The 11,159-nt window shown below is 69.2% G+C and overlaps 2 protein-coding genes across 2 annotated transcripts; both read left to right on the top strand.

The window, feature by feature from the left end:
* The first annotated feature begins 1,697 nt into the window (after nucleotides 1-1,697).
* On the top strand, nucleotides 1,698-6,830 carry SYT8 (synaptotagmin 8). Its single transcript, XM_044943984.2, has 9 exons — nucleotides 1,698-1,920; nucleotides 4,708-4,813; nucleotides 4,914-5,080; nucleotides 5,452-5,550; nucleotides 5,678-5,845; nucleotides 5,909-6,076; nucleotides 6,162-6,267; nucleotides 6,361-6,494; nucleotides 6,597-6,830. Exons 2-9 carry the CDS (start codon nucleotides 4,720-4,722, stop codon nucleotides 6,828-6,830), a joined length of 1,170 nt encoding a protein of 389 aa, XP_044799919.2. The 5' UTR covers nucleotides 1,698-1,920; nucleotides 4,708-4,719.
* A 1,400-nt stretch (nucleotides 6,831-8,230) lies between these two features.
* TNNI2 (troponin I2, fast skeletal type) lies at nucleotides 8,231-10,904 on the top strand. The gene is made up of 8 exons (XM_006051493.4): nucleotides 8,231-8,346; nucleotides 8,896-8,925; nucleotides 9,099-9,105; nucleotides 9,628-9,669; nucleotides 9,761-9,889; nucleotides 10,034-10,123; nucleotides 10,433-10,609; nucleotides 10,715-10,904. Exons 2-8 carry the CDS (start codon nucleotides 8,918-8,920, stop codon nucleotides 10,808-10,810), a joined length of 549 nt encoding a protein of 182 aa, XP_006051555.1. The 5' UTR covers nucleotides 8,231-8,346; nucleotides 8,896-8,917; the 3' UTR covers nucleotides 10,811-10,904.
* Nucleotides 10,905-11,159: the final 255 nt, after the last annotated feature.

Below are 11,159 nucleotides of genomic sequence, written 5' to 3'. Positions count from 1 at the left end.
GCTGGAGAGGAGCTCAAGGAACCAGCTCCGCGCGATGCAGGCCTTCAGCGGAGAGGGCAGGCTCCTCGGGTGCCTGCGTGACATGTACAGGACCCCTCACACTCAGATGATGAGGTGCAGGCGTCCAGATGAAGAAGGCACAGTTAGCCCGAGTTGAGGACCATCGGGGCACCCCCAGGCTGGGACCCAGAGGATGGGCACCAGGTACCCCAGCCCACGGAGGCCCGTGGCGAGCTGAGAGCCCACCCCGCGCGGGTCGGCGAGGGTGGGGTGCACGCGTGCTGCCCCAGCACGTCTCATGGTTCCCTGCCAACAGCTCCCGGCTCCCCCACGCCGGCGACTGCCATGAGTTCCAACCTCAAACATTCCCCCAGCAACCTCAAAGGAAGCATCCCGTCCAGGAGCCCCGCCAGGGTCTCCATGTGGCTCTTGGCTGCCAAGCCGCCGTCTCGGGGCCGCGGGGCTGGCCTGGGGCTGCCAGCTCTGTTTGGTTTTCCCCTTCCTGCCCTGGAACCTCAGACGCCCGTCTGGCCGTGGAGGCGCCCAGATCCTGGGAAAGGCACAAAGGCCCTACACAGTTGGCCTGGGAGAGCCTCTCGCGGGGCAAAGGCTGCAGGCGGCCCCGCACCCCGCGCCCCCATCACGCCCGCGCACGCGCCTCGCCCCCGCAGCACGGGCGCTCCAGCAGGCCTCCTCCTGGCCCCAGAGCTGTTTCGCTGCTCCTTTCGAGCCTGCATCCCCAGGTGGGACAGGCAGACGGACCCGGACCTTATCCGGGGGAACACGTGCCCAGGAGGACATGCACGTTCCCAAGCGCCATGTGCCCCCAGAGCCACACGTGACCAGCCGGGACACACATGTGCCCACGCATGCACGCGCATCCCATCTGTGCTGTCCCCAGAGCAGCCTTGGCACCTGGGCCCAGTGTCCCGGAAGTCCTGCCCAACGAGCCCTGTGGGCTGGCTAAGCATTAACCAGCCCCACGTCCGGCCGTGGGTTGATAATGGGTTGGGAGACACCCTGACCTGGGTGGGCCTGTCGGAGCTGGACCTGGGGAGGGACCAGACCCGGAGTGACTGGACCAGATAAACTTGCCAGAGCAGAGTGGAGGTCCGATGACCTGCCCTGCTGGGCCCACTGAAGCAGGAGGCACGAGGGTAGAGTGGAGCAGGACTTCCACCCGCCGCCTCCTCAGCTAGGGCCACAGGCTCGAATAGAGTGGCCTCCAGAAGGCTCCCCGGGCTCTGGAAACCAGCAACGGAAGGGCCGACAGGCCCAGGCAGTCACCAGGGAGGGCGCCTGGCCCCGCTCACTTTGCTGGGTGCCAAGTGCCCCCGGGTTCGGCTCCAGCGGACCCAGAAAGTCGCTCGCCTCCAAACCCAGGAGTCCTCCTGACTCGGAACACATCCCCCGGTGTAGACAAACCGCATGCAGCCCGATCTCTCCACTGCCCCACCTGAAGGTCAGCCCCAGAGGGCCATCACTGTCCCCAGCAGGACCTTTGGGAGGACCTGCGATGCCCCAGGGGAGCCCTGCGGGTGGGGTCCTGGGAGGGGCCCGCCTCCCAAGGGAGTTTCCTGGCCCCTGAGGGCCAGCAGTTCCGGCCCTGAGGTGGGGCTCCCCGAAGCCCTGCCTCCCACACCCCGCCACCCCCCCACCCCACCCCAAGCAGAGTTTCCAGCCACTGGAGGCTGAGCAAAGCCGTGCGCTCGGGCACTGTCTTCCAGCGCCCAGGGCCGAGGGGGAGGCCGGGAGGCCAGGCGTCAGGTGAGAGTGCGTGGAGGCCGGGTGGGCCTGCCACCCCCTGACGTCCGGGGGAATCCTGTTCTTCTGGAAGGAGGCCCACAGAAACTCTGTTTCCGGGAAGAATCAAGCATTCCAGTTAGACCAAAGGTGGAGGGGTCAGTCAGCGCAGCTTCGGTAGGTGCCCGGCCCCAGGTTGACAGGGAGGCCCTCCCCCGGGGACAGTGGGCATGCCCCACTGGGGGAGGACACAGCGTGGAGCCCAGCGTCACTCCTGCGGGTCCCAGGGCCCGGAGTGACCAGGGAAGGCTTCCTGGAGGAGGGGGCTCACTCACGTCTCCAAGGCCAAGCAGGATGGGGAGGGGGCGGCGGTGGGAAGGTGATGGGGCAGGAGGAAAGCTTGGCAGCTGGGGGAGCAAATGGGCCTGTGCCGGGAGGTGGGGAGGAGGATGCACACTGCCCGGAGGGAGAGAGCAGGGTGGCCTGCAGGGAACCATGGAGGAGGTGGCGGGGGCTGAGACTCCGCTGAGACACCAGCCCCCGCTTCCTGGGAAAAGCGGCCTCAGCACCCGGGAGGTTTTCCCCAGCAGGGCCACAGAAGGTACACTCCAGGAGGAACTTCCTGCCTCCTGAGTGGCTGGTGGAGGGGGCGGGGGGCCTGCCCAGGCAGAGAGGGCATCCAGAGGCCGATGCGGGGACAGGGAGGGCTGAGCAGGGCCCGTGGGGCCGCCCCTGGGCCACCTGCCCTCCTGGGGCCCCTGCGAGCGCACCCCAGGACCCCGGGCCTGGACACAGGCTGGCGGCCCAGCCCGGCCGGTGGAGCAGACAGCGCCACCTGGTGGCCACGTGCAGGCCAGAACCTTAACCACCGCGGGAACCGGGCAGTCCAGGGGGACCCTGAGCCTGCCCAGGCCTCAGGGCCCTCATCGCTCGTGGCCGGTGTGCCCAAGGGCCCGCAGTCCTCTCGGGTCCGCTCCCAGGCCCCTCTTGCGGTTCTGGGACTCCCCCTTCTCCAAATCCCGGCGGTTCGAGGTCCATGGCTCTCCGGTCAAACAGGAGGAGGACACCAGCCAAGTGGGGTGCGGGGAGGGCACACGCACGCACACTCACCCACACACACACACAGGCATGCACACTCACCCACACACACACACAGGCATGCACACTCACCCACACACACACACAGGCATGCACACTCACCCACACACACACACAGGCATGCACACTCACCCACACACACACACAGGCATGCACACACCCACACACACACACACAGGCATGCACACTCACCCACACACACACACAGGTACACACACAGATGGGAATTCTGGGCTGACAATGACCACCGACCCCGTATTCTCAACCATGAGAATGAGGAAGGAAGCTGTCTTAACCCCAGGACGCACTTTGGCTCTGACATTTCAGCAGGTAAAGGTGGGCTTTCAGACTCCGCGTCGACCGCAGGGCTGCTCCAGGGGCCTGTGGGCCCGTGGCTCTGGCCAGCCCACCCAGGGCACTCCACCAGCCGGCATAGGAGTGGTGAGAGGGGCCGCCCGGTCCTGTGAGCACCCCGAGTGCCCCCACACTCCACCACCAGGGCCTCGCCAGCGGCCCCCCAGCCAGGACCGGCTCCACAACTGTGGGGCTCACGCAGGGCTCGGGCGGCCTCTTGCTCCACACCTGAGCTCACCAAGCTGGCAGCGGCGGGAATTAGAGCAAACCCGGCCTCCGCTCTGAGTCCCAGCCTCCGCTCTGAGCCCCGGCCAGCCTGACGCCCCTTCCTCATGTGGGTGGCTCCCGGGGGCTGGGGCCTGCCCGCTGCGGTTGGACAGCCCCTGTGGGGACGAGACAGGTGCATTTGGGGGGAAGGGGAGACAGCCGGGCTGTGCAGCAGGACCCCCGCGGACAGGACACCCCGCTTTGAATGTGGCCCCTCCTTCAACAGGTTGGGCGGGTGCTGGCGGGGGCACTGAGAGTGTGAGAGCTCGGTGGGGCCCTCTTCCGACCTTCCCCGCACTTTGCAGCAGGGTGGGTGGGGGGCACGGTAGTGTGAGGTACAGCTCTGATGCCTGCCTGTTCCTGGGGGGCTGGGGCTGGGGCTGGGCCGGGTCCCATGACCAGGCCGCTGGTGCCCCCGGGAGGAGGGGATCCCAGGACAAGCTGTTGCGGGGAGACTCGCATGGCCTGAGGTCTCAGTGTGCGGGCTGTGGGGGTCCCTGCGGGGGTCCCTGTGGGCGTGCTCCTCCTGAGTGGTGGGCTGCACTGGCCCCGCCCTCCATCCCCCCAGCAGCAGAGCTGCTGAAGGGTCGGGGACAGGTAGCCGGGCAGGAATACCGGCTGCGCCCAGCTGCACCCTGCCCTGCCTGCCCCCACCTTGCCATGCCCCTCGTGGCACCTCCGTTGGCCCGGACATGCTCAGATGAGCCCCTGCTGACCCTGGGGGTCCAACCCCCACTCCCACCCCTCCTGCACCCCTGTGATCCTAGCACAGCCCCGGCCCCCCAGAGCTTCCACCCCCAAGCCCCCCAGTTGCTCTGGGGCTGGTGACCCACAATTGAACACGCTCCACCCGTGTCACTAGCAAACCGTGGTGGGCTCAAGGGAGCCAGGGCCCAGGGAGAGCGGCCAGGTGGGAAGGGGCTTCCTGGAGGAAGGCGGTGGAAGGCTCTCAGGAGGCCGGTGGGGGCAGGGTTGGGCTGCCCAGGCTGGGCCTGCTTGGCGGGGCTGGGGAGGGGGTAATGGCCGGGAGGCTGGGCCCACGGGGGCGAAGCCAGCTCTTTGGCCAGGGCCCAGCGCCTCCCTCCACCTGGCGCCGCTCGGAACGCTCGCCCTGGCCACCCCAGACAGCCTCCTTTCCCGGGCAGACTGAGCTGGCTGCTGCTGGGCAGATGGGATGGTGGGCAAGGTCCCCATGGGTCACCCTCGTGAGTGACCTGGCCACCCGGGCCATTTGCTCCAAGGCAGCGGGGCCAGGAGATGGGACGCCCTCCAGACACCCACAGTGCCCACGCCCCGGCGGGCACCACAGCCGCTCCTGGGCTCACACCGGACCTCGCTACCCCTATCCCCTGTGAGTCTGGGGGCTCGTGGGGGACAGTGCAGATGGCCCAGGGGGTGGGGGGCGGTCACTGTCCACAGTGGCGTCTCAGGCCGTCTCTGCGCCACCCCAGGGCTCCGCTGGGCACTCATGGCTGCTGCCGTCATAGCGGGCGCCCTCCTTGCATCCTGCCTGCTCTGCACTGTCTGCTGCTGCCACCGTGGGCGCCGCAGGAAGAGGCCCAGAGACAAGGAGGCTGTGGTCCTGAGCACCACTGGGCTCACCACCACCACCCACCTGGTGAGAGGCGGGCACCCAGCTCCCTGTGGGCCAGGGCCGGGGCAGCTCGGGGGCCAGGCTTGGGGGCCAGCTCTGCCCCCAGGGTGATTTGGTCTGCCCAGGGCAGAGGCAGGGGCCTTCCCCACAGGGGAGGTGGCAAACAAAGGTGAGCGGGGGCTCGGGCCACGGGGAGCCACAGAGGTTCCGGAGGAAGGCAGTGGCCTGAGAGGTGGATTGGGGGGCATGGCGGCCAGTCTCACAGGGCCGAGAGGAGGGTGGCTTTCCAGTGGCCGGGAGGTCTGCTCCGCCGTGGACCTGCTGCCTGCGGGGCGAGGGCTCCGATAGGCACAGGGTGCCAACACAGCGGTCAGCATTCTCATGACGCCACTCAGGTGCAGCCGGAGTTGGGTAATGTGGCATCTGGACCTGGGGGTGCCCAGCAGTGGGGGCGCCTGCAGCTGTCCCTGGAGTATGACTCTGGAAGCCAAGAGGTAAGGGGGTCCCAGAGGATGTGTGGGATTTTGGAGGGGTGACGACGGAAGGGCGGGCGCCCAGTGCTGGGTGGTGCAGGGCTGACCAGGGAGGGGCCCCTGGCTGAAACAGCCCCCTGGCTGCTAGATCAGGGTGGGCCTCAAGCAGGCGGCAGACCTGAGGCCCGGGATCCCGGGCGGCACGGCGGACCCCTATGCCCGCCTGAGCCTGTCCCCGGACGCCGGGCGCACACACGAGACAAAGGTGCACCCTGGCACGCTGTGCCCCGTGTTCAAGGAGACCTGCTCCTTCCACGTGAGTCAGGGCTGGGCCCGGGGGGCTGGGCGGGGTGGCCGGCGGCTCACACCCCTCCCGCAGGTGCCGCCCGCCGAGCTGCCCGGGACCTCCCTGCGGGTGCTGCTGCTGGACCACAGGCGCCTCTCCCAGCACCGGACGCTGGGCATGCTCAGCCTGCCGCTGGGCTCCGTGGACCTGCAGCACGTGCTGGAGCTCTGGCACCCTCTGGGCCCACCCGCCACAGCCGAGGTGAGCCCCCCTGCCCCGGGCTCCCACCCCCCCGCCCGGCTCCGCGTGCTGGGGGGCAGCTGAGGCCCTCTCGTGCCACCCGCAGCCTGAGCAGACCGAGGAGCTCTGCTTCTCGCTCCGCTACGTGCCCGGCTCGGGCCAGCTGACCGTGGTTGTGCTGGAGGCCCGAGGCCTGAGCCCGGCGCTGGCAGGTGAGAGCTGGACCCACCCTTCCACGTGGACAGAGGAACCCAGGGCTCAGCCCTCAGACCTGGGAGGCCCTCTGACCCCTTTCACTCTCCCAGACCCCTATGTGAAGGTCCAGCTCCTGCTGAACCAGAGAAAGTGGAAGAAGAGAAAGACATCGGCCAGGAAGGGCATGGCCACCCCTTACTACAACGAGGCCTTCACCTTCCTCGTGCCCTTCAGCCAGATCCAGGTGGGCTGCCTGGAGGAGGGGGCGGGGGGGTACCTCACTCAGGGCCAAACTGACCACTGTCTCTCTCCCCCTCCTCCCACACCTCTGCCTGCTTCTACCCAGAGCGTGGATCTGGTGCTGGCCGTCTGGGCCCGGGGCCCTCAGCTGCGGGACGAGCCTGTCGGCAAGGTGCTGCTGGGCTCCCGGGCCGCTGGGCAGCCCCTCCAGCACTGGGCGGACATGCTGGCCCAGGCCCGGCGGCCCGTCGCCCAGTGGCACCGCCTGCAGCCAGCCAGGGAGGTGGACCAGGCCCTGGCCTTGCAGTCCCGCCCGCGTCTGCCCTTGCCCGGCTTCTGAGGGTAGCCCTGGGCCTGGGTCTCCCCGTGCACACTGCCCCAGGGCCCGCCATAATAAACGCCTCCCCCCTGCATCGTGTGTCCTTCCTGAGCTCCGCAGGCATGGCAGGGTCAGGGGCTCCTGACACCGTCACGGCCCCTCCCCTGGACAGGGAGAGGGTCTCCTCTCGTGGCTCGGCCAGGCCTTGAGGCCTCTGACTGGCGCCTGACACCCGAGTGAGGGCAAAGGGGCCCCTCCAGGCCCGCTGGGAAGAGCCAGGAGATGGGGCCCCCATCTGTGACTAGAGAGTTAGAGCTGGGCCCCTGCGGACACACTGGGCGAGAGGCAGATGTTTGGGGGTGGTGACAGTGGGCGGAGGGAACCCCAATTCCTGGGGCCACCCCAGTCTCCCACAAAGCCCCCAAACTGACTGGATGGTGGTGCGAGGCCTCCCCTGCACGCGCAGCAGGGGGCAGTAGTCGCCTGCAGAAGCCACCCTGGGGCCTTTGGGGGCTCAGCCTGGCCCAGAAAGCGGCTCTAATCCCCACACATCTGGACGGCTTTAGCTCTCCCTGACCCTCCCCATGGCCGAGAACCCCCAGCTCGGAGGATGCCAAGTCATGGTCGTCCGGATGCCTCTGCTGGGTGGGGGCCAGGGCGGGGGGCCGCGGGCCCGGGGCTGGGGTGAGGCGGGTAGTGCTGGGCCTGCCTGAGCAGCCAGGCGGGCCCTGGGCCCCTTCGGGTCAGGGAGAGGTTCCCAGGCGGGTGGCGCCGAAATCCTGAGTTTGAAGGATGTATTCCGAGCAGCGCGGGGAGCCAGCCCAGGGACAGGGTGGTCGGGCAAGGCTGCACGTCCATCTGGGACCTCCCGTCCTGTTCTGGGAGGAAGGTGGGACCCCGGCCCTGGAGGGCAGTCCCCCCACCCTAAGCCCAGAGCCCCGAGTGCTGCAGGGCCCCAGAGGCCGTGCCTGGGGTCTGGCCTTGCCCCAGGCCAGCCTGAGGCAGGGAGCACGTGAGCAGCTCATGCCCAAGCCGCCCACTGGGCTAGAGGGGACTGTGGGCAGCAGAGTGTGAGCAGGCTGCTGTTTCCCGGGGGCCCAGAGGCCTGGGAAAGCCGAGGGGCCCCAGGGAGGGCCCTGACTCTGGGCAGACGGGGCTGGGCCGGAGTGACCCCTCGGCTGACCTCTGAGCCGGCACCATGGCTGCTGAGGCCGTCAGGCTGTCCTCAGGCTCCTTGCAAGATACGAGGGAGGCAACTCGAAGTCGTCACCTCGCCCTAAATAGACCAACCCAGCCTCAGCACCCCCTCCCAAGACTTCTTGGCCTGGATGGCAGCGGCAGCGGCGGCTGGGCCAGGCCAGGCGGCTGGGCAGGTGGGGAGGTCCCTGTGCCCCCATTGGTCTGAGGAGGACTCCATGCCCTTTCTGAGCGGGGGCCCAGCCCGGGGGAGGCCATTTATAGCCCTCCCCCGGACCCACCAGCCCGACTCGCCGCTGCCGGCCTGACCTCGGTCCCAGTGCCGCTGCCCAGACGCGAGGTGAGGCCGGCCCGGCCCGCTGAGGCCAGCACGGGCGTGTCTGGGGTGCGCTCGCAGAGGGACTTCTCCGGGGCCAGGGTGGGGGTCCAGGGTCTGAGGGCTTCTGCAGAGCAGAGGGCTGCAGGGAGATGCCTCCGGAGGGGGCTGGCATGGCATGGGGTCCTGGACGGCACGGTGACAGCCAGGCCTCAGCTGTGGGCTGTGGGAAGGGGACTTCACGGAGTGAGGGACCCCAGGCCCTACCAGGAGGCAGCATCTTGTGTGCACTTGGGCCAGAAGCCGAAGGAGCAGGGCTAAAAATAACCGGTGGCTCAGGCGGCCACCTGTGCTGGCCAGACCCACCCTCCCGTGGGGACAGCTGCAGCAACTCCAGGCCCGCGGGGACGTTTCGGGCACACTTTCTCCTCTTACTGCACCCCCCGCCCTGGGGAATTCCAAGACATGGCCCTGAAGGAGCTGGGGGTGGGGGGCGGGTTGGTGCTCCCCTGGCCCCACTGGCTATAGTGCAGGCGGGCAGGGGCCCTGACCCCCCACCTTTCTCTCCCGCAGGCTATCAGCTCAGGAGCGCACGATGGGGGAGTAAGTGTAACCCTCAGCCCGCTGCCCCCAGGGCCCCCACCCCCCAGTGCTGGGTGGGGGTCTCCGCGTGTCCCCACCTGGCCACCCTGTGCGCCCACCCGCCCCATCACACAGCCCCTTGGCCCTAACCTCTCTTCTCTCTCCCCCACCCCCCGCCCGCCCTCCGGGGACAGTGAGGAGGTGAGTACGAGCTTTGGGGTAAAACGCTGAGGGGGTGGGACCCTCAAGTTAGGACAGGCCTGAAGCTGGAGCTCCAAGGCCCAGGGAGACTGCCTGTCCCCCTGCGGGCGACACTGCCCCACCCCACCCACCGAGACTGGCAAACGGAGGAAGTGCTCTCTGCTGCCCCTCCCACGGGCCAGGGGAAGTGGGGCTGCGGCCTGCTCACCGGGGAGTCGCTTCTCCTTTCTCATGGCTGCACCCCGCCCCCACCCCTGGGGCCCGAGGGTCTTCCCTGCCCTCCTCCCACCCTCCCTGTCTGAAGTCCCTTCTCCAGACCCCCGCCCTCCCCACCAGAAGGGCTGCCCCAGCAAAGGGTCACCACGCAGCCTCGTGTCCCGGGCTGGTGTCCCCCCACCAGGCCCAGGCCCCGCCGTACCTCGGGCAGGACGCAGGGCTGGCCGGGTGGGCAGGAAGGGGTGCGGGGTGCCGGGACCCCCCACCGGCTGGCCCTGACTGCGCCTCCTCTCCCCTGCCCTGCAGAAACGCCACAGGGCCATCACGGCCCGCAGGCAGCACCTGAAGGTAGGTGCAGGCCCGGGGAGGGCGGCCCGGGGGCTCGGCGGCCCGGCCAGCTGCGCCCCTCACCGCCCGCTGCCCGCCACCCCACCCCCAGAGCGTCATGCTGCAGATCGCGGCCACCGAGCTGGAGAAGGAGGAGGGCCGCCGGGAGGCGGAGAAGCAGAACTACCTGTCAGAGCACTGCCCACCGTTGCACCTGCCCGGCTCCATGTCTGAAGTGCAGGTACCCAGGGCCCCCTGCATCGTGGGCCCCGTCCCCGGCCTGGCCCGGCCTCCCCCTGGGTCGGGAGGACGAGCGGGGCGGTCAGGGCGGGTGGATGCCAAGCACGGGGTCACCCGCCCACCCACCCGCGACCTCCGCCGCCAGGAGCTCTGCAGGCAGCTGCATGCCAAGATTGACGCGGCCGAGGAGGAGAAGTATGACATGGAGATTAGGGTGCAGAAGAGCACCAAGGAGGTGAGGGCAGGGACAGCGCGCAGGCCCGGGGCGGGACCCATCCCCGACGCCCGCCCGAGCAGCGGGGACGGCATGCGGGCCTGGGGCGCGGGTGCCCCGACGGTGGGGAAGGCGCGTGGGACCTGGGGTGTGGGCGCCCTGGCGGCAGGACCCATCCCCGATGCCCGCCCGTGCGGCAGGGAAGGCACGTGGGCCCGGGGCATGGGCGCCTGACGGCGGGGAAGGTGTGTGGGCCCGGGACGCGGGTGCCCTGGTGGCGGGACCCAGTCCCTGACGCCCGCCTGCCCTGCCCTGCTGCCTGCCCTGCAGCTGGAAGACATGAACCAGAAGCTGTTCGACCTGAGGGGCAAGTTCAAGCGGCCCCCTCTGCGGCGCGTGCGCATGTCGGCCGACGCCATGCTGAAGGCGCTGCTGGGCTCCAAGCACAAGGTGTGCATGGACCTGCGGGCCAACCTCAAGCAGGTCAAGAAGGAGGACACCGAGAAGGTAGGTGCCCCGCCAGCGGCGGCAGGCTCAGCCGGGGGCCTGCCTGCGGCCGGACGTGGGGGCCGTGGAGGCGGGGCGCCGGCCTGAGCCCTGTCCCACCCGCAGGAGCGCGACCTGCGGGACGTGGGCGACTGGAGGAAGAACATCGAGGAGAAGTCGGGCATGGAGGGCCGCAAGAAGATGTTCGAGACCGAGTCCTAGGCCCGTCACCCCCGGCCGCCGCCCGGCGCCCCTGCAGCCTGCGGGGGGCCCTGAGGCTGACTTGGCGCCTGTCAATAAAGGATTCCAATCCCCACGCCTGCGCCTCCCTGCCCTGGTCCGGCGCCGCCCTGTCCACAGGCCGCCCTGGGAAGGCCCTCAGACGGTGCCGGGCTTGGCACTGGGGAGCCACACGCGGGTTTTGGGGGTCCCGGCTGTCCTGGGAGGGCCGTCTCCAGGCCAGTAGCCCTCCTCCTCGCCCTTTCAGAGCGACACCCTGAGATGAGCGATCGTCTGTTGTTGCTGTCAGAGGCCTCCTCGGGGCCCAGAGACACTGTCCTTGAGGCCCTGG

The sequence above is a fragment of the Bubalus bubalis genome, chromosome 5 (genome assembly GCF_019923935.1).
Source record: "Bubalus bubalis isolate 160015118507 breed Murrah chromosome 5, NDDB_SH_1, whole genome shotgun sequence".
Classification (NCBI taxonomy): Eukaryota; Metazoa; Chordata; class Mammalia; order Artiodactyla; family Bovidae; genus Bubalus; species Bubalus bubalis.
The sequence above is the reverse complement of the archived record's forward strand: the minus strand, read 5'-3'. Positions and strand labels throughout refer to the sequence as shown.